Genomic DNA, 21,502 nt, shown 5'->3' on the forward strand with positions numbered 1-21,502 from the left:
CAAAAGAAGAGGTTGCTAACCTTTATGTACTTGATGAACATCTGAAGCAAGAGAAAGGAAAAGAAAAAAAAAAAAAGATGTCAGTACAAAGGCTGAACACATGCCACAGGCAACTACAGAGCTTTACTGTTTTTAATTCAGTTCGATAATGCCTACAAGTAATGAAGGATGAAGTTGCAATACTGCTCTATCTGCCTTGGGTAGCAAGATTTAGTCTTCACACCTTGCAGACAGGAGGTAACATGCAACACAAACGTTTTATTCATGAAATCTGTCAAGTTATTCAATGTTTCTGATGCCAGACAGAGCAGTGAAGTGAGTTAAGTTCACTATGTAGTTTTCCCCCTTAAAGGGGGCAGATTACAGAAAGTGACTCACAAGAAAAAATATCATAGCATGCACTCTACATTCTGCCACTGCTTCAAAATCAACACAGCAAGCTCCAATTTATGGAAACTACTGGAAGATGATGCACAGAACCCCTTACGATGCATTTCAAAGCTTCATTCAGTTTACTCCTAGGGAGAACTTGGCCACACACTGATACTTGTGTCAACTCCATTTACAAGTGTACAATACATTTACTAAAACACTATTTTTAATTGGCCTAATGTAAGTATCAAAATAATATGAACCTATGGAGATGGCCCTGATGCAGAATTGCACTAATTCACATGTGAGACCAAGATAACTAGCTCCATGAAAGCACTCCTATAAGGAAACTGTTATTTTGATACTTACATTAGGCCAATTAAAAAATAAAATCAAACTTTCAGAATTTTTTTTGACCCTCTGCTTGAAGATTAAGCACACTGAAAACTCGCTGCCATTTTATGCTATGAAATACCACAGTAACAAACTTAAGTTTTGCCAACGCTATATTATTCAAAGCAAAACACTGTATCCTCAAGGGGATTAAGTGCTGAAGCATCCACTGTTAAGGTAGAACTCCAGCTCCCTTGAGGCAACAATTCAACCAGAAAGCAGAATTAAAAATAAATGAAATCTTTATCTGACTCATGCAGAATTTCTGCACACAGAAGCCCAGCAGATAACTATCATACCCAGCCACCTCTTGAACAGAACACAGATCTTAATTCAGTAGCACAATTGAATTTTCATTTCTTCCAAGCACCACCATTACAGGTGGATTTTAGGCCATCAGCAAAGGTGGCGTAAACAGTTTGCATTCTGTAGTTGGCACTACATCCCAGTACTTTCACTGAAGCTTTTAACCCTACCCAAGTACCACATTACTCATGGAATTTTATTCTAGTTGTATCCTCAGAATAAAAACAGCTTGCAGCGAGTTATTTTGATAGGGCAGAGATCACAGAAAGATTACTGTCTTGCATTTACCAGTAGGACAAACCTAACTTCAGCAACTAGCACAGGAAAGCAGCTGCCTTCTGTTTCACTTCTGCTAACTGCCCCAGTAATACAGGAAAAGAATGGGTCCTACTACTTTACCAGACTATGCTCACAACTTTGAGATTTGGTTGCATGCTGCACTGATGCTTACTACTTTAACAAGTACCTGACTGCATTGTATATTATGGGCTTTATACAATGAAGATGTTTTTAAGTGAAGCAGCATTTGGAACAAAATTTTACCTCTGACTTCAGATACAAAGTCAGATAAAAACAAACCAACCCAAAAGCACAATGCCAACATTTTCAACAAAAACTTGTGTTACAGTGATGTGAAGAAAGCCTATGATTTATTTAGCTTGAGTAGCAGCAAGCCTAAATCATTTGCATGAGTAGTTACAACTGACTGACTGCAAAACTGCACTGTGTGTCTATTGATGAGAACCAGAACTTAAATGCTTACTCTTTCACATCCCTTAAAACTGTAGAGCAAAACTCAGCATAAAAGTATCAGGAAATACACATGTTCTAATCTGTGCTTCAGGGAGCACATACATATATGTGCATATATATATATATACACACACAAGCAGGTACAACCTGAAGACAAAGCAGGTTGATGCTTTTAATCATATATTTAATTATGTTTTGTAAGGTCAATTGAACAGAACATTGCCTGGATTTTTCTTAACTCATACAGCAATTCAAAGTTCTTAGACACAAGGTAACAGGTACTTTCCAACTCACTCTCAGTTACTATTTGAGGAAGACACCACACTTAGGACTGTATGATAAGGGTTTAGCATGTGGCCACTAGGGACACAAACAAAACTAGTGCACTTACTGGTTAAACATGCTTTGAGAACACGTGTCTCTGGATGCTGTTACAAAAGGTAAAATCAACACTTAATTTCCTGAGAAGCATAACAGCTTTGGCAGCATGAAGTTACCTTGACGTATTTGGCATACATCTGTTCATCCAGAGGAAAACTTTGGACATTCCTCTCATCTCTGGCATGGAAAGTACCCAGTTTAATCCACTTGTTTGTTGGATACCTGGAAAAAAAAACCAAAACAACAGTGCAGTCAGAACTCCAGAGCACACTGTTTACAGACTGAAGTTTTCCAAAACATTTTTCCTCACACGAGAAATAAAGTAGCTTTTAAAGCTGCATGAGAGCTGTGCTGTGCTTTTTAATGCAGAGAAGCACTGAAAGATAAGGTGCTAGTCTCCACAGAAAAGTCAACATCACCTCTTCACATACTTCATTCAGTGTTTAAATCCTTTAAAGATGAAACCCTATATTTGATCCAACTATTGAAATTCAGCCAGTAAAGTTTCCAGGACTGAAACACGACAGAAAAGACAAAAAAAAACCAACAACACAGGAAGCCTGGGGCTAGTAAAGTAATTATTTACTAGAAGCTAGTAAATAATTGCATATATGAAATAAAATCCAAGTCATTTCACAACACATTTCAATGTATGTCATTAAAGACATCTGATAACATACCTGTCACTAATGGACACCAGAAAGTCTTTAGGAGTGGAAGAGAATAACTCATGATTCGCAATGTCAAGCTGCTTCACTTGGACTGGTTCACAAAGCTCAATAACAAACCTTGAAGACAAAAAGGAAACATTGATAAAAGCACTTCCAACTGCACTCCCTGGCACTTTACTTTGTTGCTGGATCCTTCACTGCTATAGAAGAACACTACAGAAACACTGCAGAATAAGGAGGTGTCACTTCTTGCTCCCTTCAACAATCACTAGTGACACTCAGTGAATTTACATGCATATCTGACTTAGTAACTCTAGATAGCACATGCAGCTAGAAGAGCTTCATTCATTTTGTGCTCAGAGACAATAAATCACAGAACAAAAAACTGAGGATAGAAACCATTATTTAAGGCACACCTGACAGACTAGATATTTATATATAGTTAATTTAAAGCTCCTTACACACATTTCAGAGGCAGAGATGCACCAAGATCTAGTCAGTTCCACAGTATATGCATGTTCCCATCATGATGGGAAACTACAATTACTCTTTACATACAAGGAAACTTCAGCAACCTACCAGATTTTAGTACTGCATGGATTTAACATATAAAGGTCCATGTTTTCCATCAAAATAGCTGAAGTGCTCTGCATAAAGAAGAGGACAATTAGTATTTTAAGCTGACAATGACAATGCCAATGGGTTTTCTCCCTCTTCCCAGATATGAATTCAGTATTACTGCCATAGACTAATACTGGGCTTCATAACATCCAAAGCATGACAATATAGAGGAGACATCACACCACATTAGTTTTGTGCAATCACAGCTTATTTACTATGGTGAGCTCATACAACCTCATTCAATTTCTAGACTGAGCAGACTCTGCTCCCTCTTTCAAATATTTCCAAAGAAACTTTTCTCCATAGTAATCCCTTTTAAGACATACAGATCATATTTTACTGTGCTCTTTGGCCTTGTAAGAATAGAACATAAACTCAAAAAAATGAAAGACCACTTCAGAAATCAATGTTCAGTTTTATATAACCATATTCTGCATTACTGCTTGGCATGGGAGTAAGCAAACTGAAGTAATGCACACTGCTAACTGGTGAATGCTTACCTTTGCCTCTGGGTTGGCTGCCAGAATTTTGGCACCACACTCTACAGAGGCATAGTTATTTCTGTTTTTCTGGACCTTCTTCGTGGGATGCTGTCCGCCAGCAGCAGAAGGGTGCATTGACTGACCTAGGAACAAGAAAATGTCAGTACTGCAGTGCTCACACAACAACTCAGGAAACTGCTGCTTATGGCTTTTATGCAATAAATGCTACCACTCATTACTTTAGTAGGAAAGAAAATGTCTTGGGTGCATTCTGAATTCAGACAGTTTTGCTACTCAAATTTAAGATTGAAGTGGTCTGTATTTAATGAAAAAAAAAAAAAAACCCTTGAACTTACTCTTTTCCTTCTCTACCTCCATGACTTTCTTCTTCCACTCATCAAATGTTGGAATGTCTCCAGGGTCCTTTGGAGTTATGACAGATGTAGGGTCAATTTCTCCTGTTTTCTTATAGTCTTTCTGGAGGGGGGAAAAAAGTGCCACAGACTGTGAATATTTTTCAACACAAACACTGAAACAAAACACAACTTTATATTATACATCAAATTAAAAAACATTATAAAAACAAAACCATCACCTGATCTCATCTTGAAAACTTAGTGCCAAGGTATGCTCACAAGCCAAATAAACATGATGGTTTCCTCCCAGAATTATAGACCTGCACTGAGATGGCAATAATTTTTGTGGCTGAACTAATACATTTCAAGTACAACATAAACATTCTGTCTAATAAAACATCTGCTATGCCTTCAAGATTTTTGTTTTTCTCCCTAAGGAAAAAAATGTTTCTCTGTAATAGAAAACCTCAAACAGAAATGCTGATCATGACAAAATTCCAGAGGTTTTCTGGAGTTTCTGAATACCACAAAAAATTAACAGAAGAATTAAGTGCTATTTGAAAGCATGTTATTTAATATGAAAAAATAAAACAAAAACAAAATATGTTGTTTTGGACTTGTCAAAGCAGTAACCCTTTTTTATGTTAATCATAGGCTATATCTATCAATTGAAGCCTCACTTCTCCTTCATAAAGACACCTCATAACACATCATCACACATGTCAAGACCTTTTGCTAGACATATCAAGCACTGAAGATCTGTTCTTCTGTAGCCAACACTTTACAGTTTTCAGAAGGACAGCTCTTAAGGTTGATATTTTTTCTGCACTAAAAGCAAGAACTATTTCACATCAGGCTCTATAGATGAAAGCCCTCAGAAAAGAGGAAAAACGCCTACTGAGATAAAAATTAACAATGAATAACAACTGAATTCTTCACATGACTCACGCTACAATAGAACTTTAGATCTTGCATATCCAGAAGTGTATGCACAATTTCAAATGAGAGGACAAAAACCAAAACCCCCTCTTCTTCATTTCAGAAATATGTGATCTTCCTTGCACTATATGGAAGTTAGTAGCCAGTCACAAAAACAATTGAATGAATAATGCTTTCGCATAACTACACCATCAGGCCAAAGTGACAATCTTTTACATCACAGCCATTAAAATATTAGGTTAATAAACCTTTTAAAAAGTTAACACTAATTTTTTGGCAGTAAGTTTTCTAGAAAACTCTTGCTGACTGCATGTAATTACTTTAAAGGCACGCTGTACCCTGTTCAAGGGTAGATGTACGCAGACAAGGTCAGCATCCTGCAGAAAGTCCCAACTTAACTACCCATTACAGGAAGAACAGCTCTTCTGGATTCTGCTCCAGGCAGTTTTACTTGAATTCCTCCATCTCTATATGAAAAAGCTCAGAAAAAAAATGAAGCTATGACAAACTATCAACCTTGCTGCCCCGTTGTTCTGTTTTATTTTACCTCTACTTAAAGAGCAACACTAGATCTGCATGCAGTGCTCACGATGTAAGAGCTGTGAATTTATACAGTAGCAGTCAGCAAAGTGATGGAGCTTATTCCTCTTTAACACTGATATCTGAACAGAGGTCATTATGTTCCTGTGTGTGCCGAGTGCATGATATCAGTACTGCTTACCTCCCTTTTTAAGTTCTCAGAGGCATTCAGAGCAGATTTCTGATCTGCCCCCTTTTCAGCTGCTTCAACTTTTGACTCAAACTCAGACTTGGTCTTCTTTCCCTTGCCATGTGAAGACGATATGTTCTCTATATGTTGGCCTGCAAGGCTGAAATTTTGAGAGCATTAGGTCATATAAAATGATCACACTTTCAGTCATATCCAATATTAAACACACGCACACAAAAGGAGATAAGCAAGCACATGCAAATCTTTCTCGCAAGGCCAGGACAGAAGAAACAGTTACCATTAAATCATTCAGACTCACAACCTACTTCAATACTCACCTCTCTTGTGGACTGACAAAAGAGGAAGGCTCACTCTGAGGGTCAGCCTCAAGTGTCCCACCAATATCACAGTCAGGTTCTGACTGCTCAGCTTCAATAGAGCTGACTACAGGGATATCAGCACGGGTATTTTCTATTGCACTGAAGGGAAAAAAATAACATGCTTTTTACCCTTCTGGATAATACAAGTAATCCAGCTAATGAACTACATAAACTAAAGATATTCCAAAGTTAAAAAAGAAAACAAGAAAACAAGAAAACCAGCAACCTGAGAAATTAAGAAAACAGAAGGGGAATGAAGCATATTTGTGGGACAGCAGTCTCAGCTGTGCAGGAACAGAATTTCTCTACCCATCAGTCCCAGCAAAAGAACCAGAAGCTATCTTCTCCTTTCCCAGAATTCTCATTTAACGTATTATCAGCACTTCAACAGATAATTCTCCCCATCATCACTACAAACTAAGAGCTTCACAACTAGCTGGCTTCCAGCAATCTTCTTCCCCTTTCAAGGGATTTCTATTTCACTAATAACTCCTAACATTACCACGCCAGTAGGCAGCTGAGACTGGCTAAACCTATGCAAGGAATGGTGTGGCATGGCAGTACATAACACAGTCAACAAGGCTTTTTTTTTTCCCCCACTAGCTTTCTTCTTTCTCACTAGTGCAATAAAAATTAGGTAATCCTGTTAACTGTGCTCAGCACTGAAAAGCTCCAAACACTCTTGATCTTTGCTGATGGACAACAGTATCATTTGCATAAAACACAGAACAAGTATAACATGAAATATATCTATACTAGGGTGTACCTGTTCAGCCTTAAGTAACTTTGGCAGAAGGCAAATAACACGAGTTATAAGTTGCAGCATCCCCCTCCACTTTGGGCACTTTCAATTGTTAGCACCCACACCATCACTTTTGAAGTGCATTACCAAACCCACTACACACTGCAGCTGCTGTCCCTTACAGCCACAAGAGGAGCTCAGTTTATTTTTCAATAAGCTTTCCCCAGGTTAGGTACACATGGACAAGCTACAGTCCCCAAGCTGTCCTAAAAAAGGATTTATCATGAAGTAGTTTGAAATAAAATCAGCTGAATTGTTCTGCAACTAAAAGTCCTGCTGCAGGATCAGACAGGTTAACACCTAAGGGAGGCATGTTTTGTGACACTTGGTGGACATATGATTCTGTGATGGTAACCAGCACCTAAAACAGGACAACCAATGCCTATCAGCAACAAAGAGAACTGAGCCTTTTTAAAAATCTTGTTTAACAATGAAGTCAGACTACACCTTTTTTGATACTGACTTTGCCTGCATGAAAAGAGACAGCCTATTAACATTCAAAGCCAAACTGAAATTTGAAGAAAAAAAACAAAAAACCCCACCTATAAATACATCTGTACCCTATATTCATCCTACCCCTTCTTCCTGTTAATGGTACAAGAACTAGAGCACTACTGCCCAGCATGAGCTAACAAATCAGCTGCTTCAAAACAAGTTTCAATACTCATTTGCTTGCTAATTTGAGTCTTCAGTTTACTACTCCAGCACTCCATGAGTCTATTTTCAACAATTACAACATTCCAAGCTAATGTTTGGAGGTTTTTTTAAACACACATCCTGAATCTCTTTCCAGAACCTGACAAGTGCATGGCCTGTGTCTAGTTATACCAGCAAGTCAGCACGGCAGCCAACAAAAGCTATAAAAAGAAACACAGGAATCACAGTCCAGTTTTGGTTTATGGAAAATGTAAGTTTTGGGAGCTTGATTTTCCAAGCCTTGCAATGAAAAACTTCTACAAAGGACCACGAGTCGGCATTAGTACCAGCTGACTTAAGTAAGAGCAGTCAGCAGATAAGATTGTCAGACCTTCCCTATGGTAAAAACACTGAATTTAGTAAACCTGCAAAAACTTAACACAAAAAGAGAACAAGAGAAGTCTCCTTCATTTTCAGTGTGATGGTTTTTAATCAGTTAAAATACAACATCTTTATCAGCAGAGAAACAGAAGGATATATTTCCTTTAGCACATGTTCAAAAGACCAGGAGAATTTTGTAAAAGCACTGAGGAGTATATACATACGGATTTCTAAACTACCATTCACATGTGATTGCACAGCGTGCCACAAAAGGACAGAATCAAAAGGGAAATGAGCTTTTAAAGGAGTCTAATACTGCCTGCAGCACAGGCAGCTCTGCATTACACTACTAAGAACCAGTACAAACAACCTTGGTTGTCTTTATAATAAAATCACAGATTTCAGTTTAAGTCTTTTAATACCTGAACTTATTTAAGACCGTTCTATCGCAAGTCTTAGAGCAAAATCCTCTAAAGCTAATCCTTCACTAAAAGGAGAGGCCATCCCTCAAGCAGCTGCAACACTTGAGAATCTGTGAGGAGCACAAATCCCGATGGCAAAGGCCTGGAGGCTCTTATAATACAGACTGTGTAGTATGAGGCATTCTGTTTTCTTCTCTGAAAGCAGCAGCTTAGAGCTGATAACAGCAATAGTATTACACTTAAGCAAATACACAACTCTCTTAGTCCACAGACTTGAGTAAGTGACAGCATATTCCATTAGCAGGACAGCATAAACAAAGGCACTGCAAAAGAACAGCATGCAGGGAAGAACAGTTCCTCATCCCTACTAAATCCGAACAGGAATCCCTTTAAACAGCCTCTGAAAAGTAGTATTCTGTCCAAAACTGAACCAAGAAAACAAAGCAAAACAAAAAAAAAGCTTACTCAGGCTGTGAGACTGTAGATATCTCTGAGGTAGGTAAACTGGAATTATTTTCAGTGCTTGCAACTATGCTAGACGAAGCTTCGTTTACATCTACTGAAGGTGGAGTCTGAGCTTCAGGCTGGCTCGTTTCACTCACTTCAGCAGCCTGTGAAAGCATTGCAGATGAACTAAGTTTTTCAAAACTTGCACAGGGACAGCATTCATACAAGAACATCCAGCATGAAAATAAACAGTTTGGCAGTTAACATTTCTGTCAACAATGAAGCTGAAAACCAGACAGCAAGACAGTACAGATACAAGCTCTTTTTTCACAAACCTAGCTAACATTCTGTGCTACTTCAGGCCAGTTAAAACATTCTTTCATAATTTAAGAACAGCATAAAAATATTAATTGGAAAAGCATGTGCAACAAGACAGAAGTCTGAATATCTCAGCAACTGAAGCAAGCAGTTCTATCTGCACGCTCCAATACAGTATAATTTATATAAACTATCTTCATCCTCAGCTGAACTGTGGGAAGGCTTTCAGATTTAAATACTCTAATGGAGGTCAGAAATGCATTTAGAAGTCTATTTTGTGTTGTAACTGGTGCAAAGTGAATCGTTTATCACCTCTGAGAGCCTAGTCATCTTGAGTTTTATACTGGTTCTTCAGTTTTTACAAGCACTTCCACTACTCAGACTACTGAAATATGTACTTCTGAATCTGGAGGAATACACAGCCTCTTCAACCAAGAGCCTCTTGTCAATACCAGGGTTGCTCTGAGTCAGCTATCTAGACACAAAGAGCCTTCTAGAGAAGGTCTATACAACTCAATTACACATTTAAACCATGCAGTGCATATGCAGAAGTACATTCTACTTACATTATCTTGTAAACTACAGAACAGAAATGGATATGCAATAAATGACCTGTGACAGCAGGCTCTGTAACATGCAACACCTGAGTACTGACCTACTACTATCAGCTGTGCATACAATTGAAACAGCCCCTTGGAAAGTATTTCTATTTTAAACAAAGGAAATAAAATTGATAAAAGCCATGGAAGATCAAAGCTAAGCACAACTGCTACGAACACCAAGGCTGACCTATATTAAGACTTCTATGAGAAGACATTTTTTAAAAATATGTATTTTGAGACATTCGTACCTATAACATCAAGCTTTAATTCACTTTGGAAAGATTTAGTCAGGACATACAATACTATAACACTATTATTTATGCACATGAGAAATGCAAGGCCTGTTGCTTCACAGGTTTTCTCCTACAACAGAAACACGAATCTGGCAGTAACCTTACAAGCAAGTGACATGTGAGATGTTTTCCAAGGGCCTCAGACAGCCCCAAAGGAAAGACCAAAATGCAAGAAGCATTTGAAGACTGTATGGAGATAGTGAATGAAATAATAGACTTGCCTGCTCAGATTTTATAACGTCATCAAGTAGTTCTTCTGTGGAGTAAGTCTGTGTACTTGAATCTGCGTGCTCCGGCTCCAGGCTGGGACCAGCCTCCTTCCCCTAGTGTAGTAAAAGGGGAAACAACAGTAAAAATGCAGTAATAAATAAAAGCCTTTTATTATAGTAAGAGGAGCTAACCTTGGTAGCAAATGAATAATATTATCTTTTAGCTACCAAAAACATTATCAAGAAATTAAGCTACATTAATCTTCAGAGCCACTGCCCACATATGTTTAAACGTTCATGGGTACGAAGGCTACAGCACACAGTTCAGCTCAGCTGTCAGAGGCAAGTTTCAGGCCATTCCCTTTGTGCACTAAGGCAAAGCAGTTCTGCTACAGTTTCTAGTGTTGACAACTCTTCCCCCTCCCTGCACTACCCAAAATGAGGTGAACAATGATGCCACAAGGACTTGCGACACATAACCATTAAAAAGAACAACAAAACAACACCTAGGACGTTTATGTTGAAGCACTCATCAGCAAAGCTAGACTAAGCCTCTTGTAATCTTTCAAAACAACTTTTGATTATAAATCTTCAGTTGTAAAAAGAAGTACAAGGAATTCAGTGAGCAAAAATAAATATGCAGTTGGGGGAAAAAAGCTTCACAAACCTCAGACTGTAGAACTAAAAAATACTGTTTCAGAGAGTCACGTAAATTCGTAAGGAGAATAACTACAACGCGTACACATCATTTCTGAGAACATCTTTCTGCAGCAATACGTTAAAATATGCAAATAAATCTGGGAGAACATACATGCCCCTAGCCTTACTAAGGCAATGAAAAATCCTCCTGTCAAATACTGAAAGTGTTGGGTGTTCAGACACGGAAATGGCAGCTACAATACACAAGATTCACAGCATCACTGCCTCAAGAAGGCAACTGATCTAAGGAAAACCAAACAAGAACTGCAAGACTGCTCTTATTTCTGCAGGACATCTCCAGGAGTCGAGTTAGGAGCAATAAGCACACACTTAAGACTTCTCATACACCCAAGAGATATTTGTTTAATGAGTAAAAATAAGTACAGTGTGATGTATGAGCTTTTCTCTGCTTTTTAGCAGAGAAATCTGCTTAATAACACAGTGCTGTTAATGGAATGAAGGGAAGAATGCTACAAAAAGAACAGGAAAATATACATGAGCAGTTTCCCAGTCTCAAAGCTCACTTCAACTTTCCAGGTTTATTACATCAGCCACTGAACTTGAGTAGGACATCTTTTTTTTTTCCTTAAAACAAACAAAAAACCAACCCACCCATTACATGTCCTTATGGCTTTAAAACCACAGCTTGCCTGCCAAATTCAGGCAGCTATAAGAATAGGACTGAATGCTGTTTGGATGCATGAGTTGACAAGACAAATAAAACACTGCTTCCCTAGATGTTGAAATGCTTAAGAAACAGACAGCATTAAATATAACTTTTCCTAACCAGACAGCTCTCTGTCTGAGCCAACTAGAATGCTCAAGACCTTTTTCATTTTTTTAATGTACCATGTAGAGGTTTTCTTGGAATGAAGACCATGACTGGCACTACTACCAACTGAGAGAGGAAACACCATGTCCACTAACATCGACATTAGCTGTGCTTATCACAGGACTCATTATTCACCCACAGAAATAAGGAAACTGAACCACCATGACTTTGACAGGAGTCAACTGCTTGCAAGTTCAGTAGGAAACTGAAATATTCAGAAACTCAAGACAAGTTTCATGGTAGAACCCACTACTCTCGACAGTAAGTAAGAAAGGAACAGAATCTTAGTTATTAGCATTTTCAAAGATGTATTTTAGCTCTGTTAATTTTCACTAAATGGGTAGGGAAAAAAATGATGAAGGCAGACTTAGTCTTACATCCACTTAGGATAGCACTCATTTGTGCATGGGGTTTCTAACACAACACAGATGCAATGAGTATGCTGTGGTCTGGACTTACATAAGTCATTACCTCTTACTGCAGCCTCTACAGAGCCACACACTGTCCATAATGCCACATCTCGCACCCAGGATGCAGATAAAAGAACACAGAGCCACTACTATTACTTTTACTATTTCTTCTCCTCCAACACACAAACCAAAGCTGTACTATCAATGAAGAAAAGGAAAAACACTTGGGCAGATATCATCCCCTTTCATGGAAGAAGTGTGAACATTCAACATTTCAGCCAAGGTGACTATGGATCAAAGCATACGGATCAGTTTGACCTATTGCAATATCCAGTCAGACTAAGGAGACAGTTCACATACCTTTTCCTGGATATTTTCGCCATCATTTGCCAAGACACAAGCATCACTTGAAGCATACTGCACCGTGGATAAAAGACTGTCTTTACAAAAGACATGCCAAACAGGAAGCCTGTTAACACACAAAAAAAACAAGTCAAAGTTTGGATTTTGAATGAATAAACACTTCAGTATTCCTTCAGCACCGTCTCCCTTTTTTGTTGTTCCCAAGAGCTGCCTAAGAAATAAATAGTATCCATGTGCAGTTTATGTATACTCACGTATCAACACTAGTGGAGGAGTAAACTGGAAGGAATCGGTTACAGCACACCCCATACACACGGCTTTCAAAAGACAAAAGTATCAGTAAAATAGATACTATGGTGAGACCATGTTGCAAGGTAGAGGTAACAAGTTACTGCAAGATAGAAAGGATTAGCCACACGGCAGAGAAAGGTTTAGCAGTGACAATGAAGGAAAAGTTAAGGCCATCGTTTAAGAGAGCTGTACAAATTATACCTGAGAAGATTTTCTTCTGTCAAGCATCAAGTACATTGATGAGGTTTAGCAACAACGAGCTGACTAGAAAAAAGGCCCAAGCAAAATTTAATGAGAATAGATATGGAAAACCAGATACTGGCTTCAGCTATACTTCCGTAGTCATTTATTTACTGTATTTTCAGTTTCAAGCAGCTTAACTTCTGAGCAGAAAACGAAAAGGATCTATTTCTGTAGTAAAGCAGCCAACAACTACACAAACACCTGCATCAGAGCAGCATCTTTTGCTGCACACAGCAAGAGGCCCCTTCACTTCATAGGTAACATCCACACAGCAATCTACACCTGGAGGACCAAAGGCCAAGAAAGTCTTCACACAAGCTTGGAAATCTGACAGAAATATGATAGAGATCCAGCACTCTGAGTGGTTTTCAGCTGTGCTCAAACATGAGTCCCCTGCAGAATGAAAGCACAACCATGCAGGAAATGGTGGAGTGACCGAAGGGATGGCCGGGTGCTCAGCACAGCCCCACACAGACTCACACTGCACACCCTGAAAACAAACACGAACTATGAAGAGGAGGCAAGTCTGCAGATCTTTAAGCACAAGGAAACTGCATACGGCAACGTTCTGACATAAGATTTGAAAGTTAACATGGCCCTAAGGCAGCCGTTACAGTATTAATAGGTCAGCATTTGCTTACATTAAACATGAGCCTAGTGTTTATAGAGTTACCACCTGCTTTAACAGCCGGGAAATCACCTTTATTGGGAAGTAGATGCAGCACAGATTCCCCCTACATAAACACAGCCATACAGAGCACTACATCTTCAGGCTGGAGGCAGCCACAAAAGCTCACTCTGGCCCTTTGTTACACACACACTCCAATGTTATTTCCTATTTTGCTTTTCCTAAGGGGGGTGGGAAGCTTCAGGAAACTGCACGCAGCCATATCAAGCCCCTTACAGAAGAAAAGGAAACTTACAGCTGCCTGTGAATCAGCATTTTAAACAAGATCCATCCTCACAACCACGCTAACACCTACTTGAGCAGTTGCAGGCGTGAGAAGCACCTAGCAGGGAAGGCAGGCACACACTTAGTGCCGTTCACACACGTACCCATGCACTGCCTTCAAACACAACCAAACATGCCTTATGAGCACGACAGCGGCGTTTACAGGAATGCAGTTTGACAGCTCGCTCATTTCAGCGGTTAATAATAACGTAATAAGCTGTGTCCAACATCTTACTTCCCCAAATCCTTCCCAGTCTAATCCCCACCTCAAACACAATGCCTCAAGTCTGCCAAGAGCCCTCTAAGCCAGGGAGGGGACTGAGCATTCTTCCGGTGTAAGCATGCACACACATGAACAGCCGGGCCCTGCTGCACCAGGGGAAACTGCAGGGCACACTGACAGCTGCCATCCAGCTCTGCTGGAGCACAGGAATGTGAAGGCACAGAAGCCAAGGTGTAAGACCAGCTCTTCTGTGGGAAGGCAGGCTGAGCACCTTTCAGGACCGCTGGTACTGTGCTACCCCCTCACAACTCCCTGTCTCCTTATGTGTTCATTCAACAGGCTTCTTTAGCCATGAACTGGTAAGTGAAACAGCCCATAAGAAAACTTGTGCCACGTGACATGGCACCACTGCCAAGCTTTCCTTAAGTCCTGAAACAAATTGAATATGAAAAGCTAAGTGCAAATTGACTGAGAACAATCTTTACACAGTTTAGTGAGCACAGTAGCTCCCGTGGCTGTATGCATGGAGCTGGTCTCGCCTTTCCCACAGCAGTGATGTTCAAACACTGATGCAAGCAAGCAGCCCTAATGCCACACAGCACCAATCAATCAATCACCACTCACACAGTCCCAGGTGAGTGCAGAGACAGCTGCCAACACCTAACCAACACATCGTGACCTAACGGGGATACAGAAGCTTTCAAGAGTTCCATTCTTGCTAAGTATGTCTCAAAATAGCAGATGCTATTAAATCACAAAAAGAACAATGAAATTTAAGCACGAGACTTTTAGTATTACCACTAATATCTTTTGAAGCTATTTTCATTAATATGCCACGAACTTTTCAGCTTGATACGTGTAAAAGCTGCAAGCCCAAACATGGAGGGAAAAAAACATCTCGACTTCTCTGCAGGAAGGGAAGGGCAGTTCTTCCACAACCTGGTCTTCCCAGAGGAAAGCAGCCTATGTTTTCCTACCCAAAGACTCCATACAAGAACAGTGATATTTGCACAAAATTCAGTTCAAACACACCTGTCCTCTAAACGATTCAAGAGTTTTCCTAAATCCTCCCAGACTAGACCTATTTTTGCACACTAGAGAGGTTGAAGCAGTTCAACAGCGTTTAAAGTTGACATCAAAGAAGGTAACTTTGAGCAAAGGAAAAAAACCAAGAAGCTATCACGAGTGCAATGATCACTGGGGCTCTCTTAAACGCAAAGGGAACAGTTCCTCCACTCACATTTCCTGCACCTCTCGATGTTACCAGGAGGTGCAGAAGCACCAGCACCAAGGCGTCCCTCCCATGCAGCACTTCCCTGCTGCACATCCACAGGAGCAGCTCAGAACAGCCCTCTGCAAGAGACGTGGGGAGGATGAGGATCACAGCAGGCTGGGGAAGGGGGAGAGGTGCCCATCTGCTGGCTGCAGAGCTCACCTTCTTGATACCGTTTTAGATGCATCAATTAAAAAGGGAGATAAGCTGTAAAAGGTGAGGAAGGAAGAAGTGGTTTGCCTCCCACAAACTCTCACTGCTAAAAAGGGAAAAGGACTCGGAGAATGGAGATCCAAATGCAGAGCCCAGGCAGCAGCAGGCTGCTGCTCAGACACCAAGGAGACAGCAAAAGGAGCGAACCTTCGCCCCCTCCCAGGTATGCAGTGGGATCCATCTATTTATCAGGAGAGTTCAACAAGACAGAAATGCATTTAAAAGGACTCACAGACAGAAGGAATGTCAGAAGAAGAAAACTGGGCTTTCGGGATGGCAACATTGCTTCAGCCAGTGAGAAGAACAGTGGTGGCAAAGCAAGGCACCGGGCTTGAGCACAGCCTCCACAGAACTGCTTCTGCACATGAACACTTGTTGTGTTGATAAACACAACAAGGAGCTGGTAATATTCCTTAAGGCTCAAGAATATTTTACAAGTTGTGATGGTTCTTAAAGGCAGAAGATGCACCTACAGATACAGACCAAGCAGACGCTGCCAGAAAGGTGCTGACAACACCTCTTCTCCTCCCACCATCCACCAACTTCACAATGCTCTCATCCCAGATTCCTGCGCTAACCACCACCTGACAGTAGAGCTTTTGTGCAAAGCCTTTACTAACCAAGCTGTTATTCTGTAGTTAATACAGGTTTTAGCACCCTGGCTACTCCTAGCAAAGAATGCGCTCTCCTGAGTGTCTCTTATCTGGAAGGCTACACCAAACACCACAGTTACTTCGTTTATAGGAGAAGGCCAACACAGATACTTCTGATAATGCAGAAGAGCTGAGAACAGAGAGAGCAGCCCCAAGTGACCCCTGGTAACACACTTCTGCACTAGAATCACAGCTTAACAAACTCTTTTGTCCAGCTGTACTTACTTTCATACCTGAGTTTTGGGAAAAGAACATATACTGGAAAATAAAGCAATAAAATCTGATGGCAAACACGAAGACCACAGGAGGACAGAGGAATAGCCACAGACAACGTTAGGCCTCAAGGCTTCTAGAGTCTGTAGTAAAGTTTAACTTAGATCACTTGGAAGATTTCCTCCCAACTTTCTGTCAACACGGGCTCAACATCGCAATGACAGGCTCAGAATTGTCATCAGCTGCTCTGCACCAACTCCTCACGTTCAGCACACTGTAAATGCAACACAGTGCCAAGGAGTGGTATTTTTGCATCTATTTACCAACGGGAATTTGCCCTAGATCATCGTAGAGCTGTCACCCAACTCCCAGACGTTTCATAATGCATTTTTAATAGACTTCAACAGTATCTTAATTACCATTCCAAAATTCATCCAGGCCAAGAAGTTTACTTTGAACACCTGCTTCAAGTGGTTGGAACTGTTAGCTGATACTTCAATCAAAAAAGTTTAAGCCATTGAAAGGAACATTTTCACTCCCCTAAGCAAGCTCCCTGCACAAGCCGGGGGATCAGCATGCCCATTCTACTAGTTCAGTATTTTCCCAACAAACTGAAAGAAACTTAGTGCTGGGCTCACAGCTCTGTGCTGTTCTCAGCTGGAGCACACGTGAGCTTCAGTGCTCAGAACTACTGCCCTCCTCGGACGCAGGGCTGCCAGCACCTGCCTGTGCTAACTGCAGAAGCTGTACATCCTCCCCTTCAGCCATGAAACCTAAAGGGAACAACAGAACAGCAGCAAGAATGGTAAAGTGAAGAACTCATAGCAGGTTAGAGAAAGGTGTATCAGAAGACAGAAGTGCTGAAGCCACACACGTCACACAGCCACCTCGCAGGGGCGCACACCACGCGGCACGCCGCTTGTCGCCTGATAACAAGCAAACTAATTTGAAGTTTCTAGGACAAACCTTTCAGAAGATGTGGCATGAAAGTATTTCTAAAACTCTTTGAAAATCAATGAGGGTAAATAATGGAGACCTGTTTTATTTAAGACACTGGAGCCTCTGTTTGTGCACAGCACCTCCAAGCTGAACGGGATGAGCCGGGCACGACTCACGCACTCACACGAGAAGCCCTGGATAAAGTTGTGAGCACCATGACACCCCGACAGCACTCACCCAGACCACGAGGGCAGCCTGCTGCCAGCCTCACTTCCCTCGCCAGCCCTCAGAGCCAGAGCAGTCCCAGGCCCTCCAGCACAGCAGCGTCACTTGCCTCGCTACATGCCTTCCTGCACTGATGCAGCACACTCACAGACAGCTACAACTGAAGAACCCCGACGCACACACACGTACTTGGTTCCCAGTTTGCTTTTGTTCACACTTGCAAAGCTGAGAATTGTTAAAGAGTTCATAAAAGCTCAGCAGATCTGGATGTCAAAGCACTCTCTGGAATACAACGAACTGTAGGAAGACGAATTAGCGCATGCATGATTTCTTTATTAAATGCACAGCTAACATGGTAAACAAATGCTGACAGCAGGCAAAAGCTGATGTCAGAACAATTAGCACAGGATCCTGCCCAAACAGCTGTCGGGGTCGGTCTCACACAGCGCCAGCTGAGAGCTCCTATGTCTCCTCCATGAACTCAGCCCCCTCTGCACCACCACGCTATGAAACACTGCAGGTTTTACAAGTGCCTTTTACATACCGAGCATCCACAGAAAGGGATTAACAAAACAAAAAGCCCTGCAAACTCAGAGCAGGAGTCATCTGTCACACAGTCCAAGCTGCAATCTGTACAGAACTATTATTTTTAGAGCTATTCCAAGCCCTACTTCCATTGAAAATATTTACCTAAAACCTTGCAGCTATTCCACTCTTCTGAACGCCCTGCTCCAGCCTCACTGGCTCAGGCTTCCCAGAAAGTCGTGTCTGCCCCATGCAGTCCTAAGAACTGTAATGTTGACCCTTTGCTCCCAAGGAGCACCGTGCTGCCTTTATTAAAAGGCACCAGCTGACAAGTCCCTGACTCAACCTTCTTGCTTCTGAATGTTTTCTAGTACACAGCCACATATTTAACTGACTGGAAAGCTGTCCGATCACTGCCATCATTCCTCTTTATTCAAACGGGGATTTCTCTATTGGAGAAACTACTTCAAGTTGAATTTGATCAAATAAAGGAAGCAAGCAGCTATCGAGAACTAAAATCAAAGTCCAAGCAGCCACGGCAGCATTCTTAGAGTAATTCTGTTTGTCTCATGTTCTGCTTTTTTTGTTTCCCTCTGATCACCTGCTGGCCGTGACTTTGACCTGTAAGAAGAGCCCTGCTCCTGCTAGCATTTAAATCCGTCCAAGGTTACACTTCAAGACAACTAGGCTTAAGAAGTCTGCCACTCGTGCCAACATCAGTAACGCAGTCAAAGCTTTCCATTTACTACTTAAGAGTTGTGCCCACGTGAATAGAAGTGACCATTTTCTATTTGGGGAAAAAGTTAAATGCACTCATCACGGTTACGTAGCTCAGCAGCAATGCAGGACTGGAAGACTTTGACACTTTCCAACTACACACCTGACGTGGCTACTGAACGGAAACAAAGCTGCAGCGTCATTCAGCAAACAGACAGTACTGAACCATCTCACACGAAGCAGTGTTTGTGCAACACACCGGGGAACTTGAGTTGCAGCCTCACCAACAGCTGAACCAAGTAGCTTCTTAATGAGAGCAGAGAGTGCTGAACACAACGTGAACTCCAATAGCAGGAGCTTTGGGACGCACAGTGCAGGAGAAGAGTCATGTTTTAAAGGAGCAAGAAAACTCAAGGCAGTTTTGCTCCTAATAGTACACGAGAGGAACGCAAAGTTGTCTTTACAGAGCAAACAACTTATTCAAGGAGCCCACTACACACGATGCTCTTTGATTTGTATGAAATAGAAGCCCGACTTTCTTCAAACTCCTCTGTTTTAACGGGAGATTGAAAACAAGACAAGAGTCCATCTGGTGTTCAAAGGAGAACAGCACCTTTCGCCACATACCTCACTGCACACACGGGTTATCGGCGGTAACAAACGAAAAGCTATTTCCCTCGGGAGCCCCCAAACGAGGAGGCGCATAACTCTCGAGCAGTGCCCAACGCGGCCACCCCAGGGTGCAGCCAGATCGGCACAGGCAGAAGGAGCCGGGCTGGCTCGGGACTCACCAGAGCAGGGCGCAGAGGAAGAGGCACGAGCCCAGGGCCAGGAGCCGGCGGGGCGGCTCCCTCATCGTCTCCCCGGTCTACCTGGCGCGGCCGGGGAGAGGCGGCGCATCCTCCCCGCCGGAGGGAGAGCGGCGGAAGAGCGGGAAGCGGCCGCTGAGGCGCGCGGCCGTTAACGCGGCTCCGCTGCGGCGAGCGGCGGCCCCTCCCCCTGCCCCTCAGCCCCTCACGCGCTGAGCTGGAAGGATACGCGTCACGCTCCGCGCCCCGCCGCCGCCAATCGCCTGCGCGCCTGGCTTAGGCCCCGCCCCCCCGCTGTCCGTTGCTGGCGCGGATTGGCTTACTCCCTGACAGAGTGGGGCGAATCGGAGAGCGGCTTCTCTTCTCCCCGCCTTCCAGAAGGACCCCTCTGAGGTGCCCGCTGTAGAGCGACGCGCCGTTGCGACATGCACTACTACCCGCGGGGCGTGGGACGCGTTAAGAAGCGGCGTTCCGCTCTGACCCGGCTTTTTCTTTTTTTTTTCTTTTTCTTTTTTTTTTTTTTTTTTCTTTTTTTGATCAGGCTTCTCCGCAGGGCGCCCCGCCGAACGGAGCGCTCATTGGTCCTTTACGAGGCCCCCAGCGGACACACCGCCCCGAGGCGGGCGGTGGGAGGACTGCATTTCCCGGCAGGCCGCGCGGGGGCTGCTGGGAACTGTAGTTCCGGGCGGGAAGCGGCTGACCCCGCGGTGGGCGCGTGGGGCCGGCGGCCATTTTGCTGCGGCTGCCGGGCTGGGCGCGCTGGTGTGATGGCGATGGGTTTCCCCAGTGTCGTCGTGTCAGATAACAGCATTTCTAGGGGGAGGGCGGCCCTTTGCTGTAAAGCCCGCTTGGAAATGTGCATCAAGTTGTTCCTGTGGGTGCCCAAAATCATCCCAGTGGGGCTGTGGAGAGGCAGTGATGTGCCAGCCTTGGTCACTGCTGCCCCTTTCAGGTCCCCTCCGTGGCAGCGACCCTTGATCTTAGGGGGAAAAGGCTTTGAAGCCACATTTGCTCAGCCCGTGTGGCTGCTCTGGGCTGGCACAGCTCCCACGTGTGTTACGGTCTGCTTATCAGCTGGGGATTAATCACATTAAAGAACAGTCGTGGAGGACAGATCACTACAGGAAATCATGACAGTGAACGGGCAGGATCCTGAAGTAAAGCTTTCTTGAGTCACTCCCCACGATTACAACGTAGACCATCAGCCAGGCAGAGGCTGCAGGTCATCAGCCCTGACATACCAGCACGGTTCAGCACTCACTAAGCTTGCTTCTCAAACAACGATAAGATGAGGAATGTAATGGTAAAAAACAAGGCAGGTTACCCAATCTCCCTGATCGAGCCTATAATCAACTCTGAGAACAATGTACATAGGTGATCTCGGAGCAAATATTTGCCTGGAATCTTAACAAGCGCTGCAGAAGGTTGAGCAGTGCCCAGCTTTTCTCC

At 42.6% G+C, this 21,502-nt stretch overlaps 1 protein-coding gene across 2 annotated transcripts in view; it reads right to left on the reverse strand.

The window, feature by feature from the left end:
• The window catches only part of SUCO (SUN domain containing ossification factor), a 36,094-nt gene extending 15,879 nt beyond the window's left edge, over positions 1-20,215 (reverse strand). For both annotated transcript variants that reach the window (XM_065744522.1, XM_065744514.1), the window contains exons 1-12: positions 20,036-20,215; positions 12,775-12,883; positions 10,486-10,587; positions 9,070-9,215; positions 6,322-6,462; positions 5,996-6,143; positions 4,336-4,456; positions 3,998-4,122; positions 3,456-3,523; positions 2,886-2,993; positions 2,322-2,427; positions 21-41 (exon numbers count right to left, since the gene is read on the reverse strand). In XM_065744522.1, coding sequence (XP_065600594.1) covers positions 21-41; positions 2,322-2,427; positions 2,886-2,993; positions 3,456-3,523; positions 3,998-4,122; positions 4,336-4,456; positions 5,996-6,143; positions 6,322-6,462; positions 9,070-9,215; positions 10,486-10,587; positions 12,775-12,883; positions 20,036-20,100 — 1,260 coding nt within the window. In that variant the 5' untranslated portion in view covers positions 20,101-20,215. The remainder of the gene's footprint in view (positions 1-20; positions 42-2,321; positions 2,428-2,885; positions 2,994-3,455; positions 3,524-3,997; positions 4,123-4,335; positions 4,457-5,995; positions 6,144-6,321; positions 6,463-9,069; positions 9,216-10,485; positions 10,588-12,774; positions 12,884-20,035) is intronic.
• Between the last annotated feature and the right edge of the window lie 1,287 nt (positions 20,216-21,502).

The sequence above is a fragment of the Cyrtonyx montezumae genome, unplaced genomic scaffold, assembly GCF_038088225.1.
Source record: "Cyrtonyx montezumae isolate F1298 unplaced genomic scaffold, pur_monq_1.0 scaffold_1, whole genome shotgun sequence".
In the NCBI taxonomy this organism is placed as follows: Eukaryota; Metazoa; Chordata; class Aves; order Galliformes; family Odontophoridae; genus Cyrtonyx; species Cyrtonyx montezumae.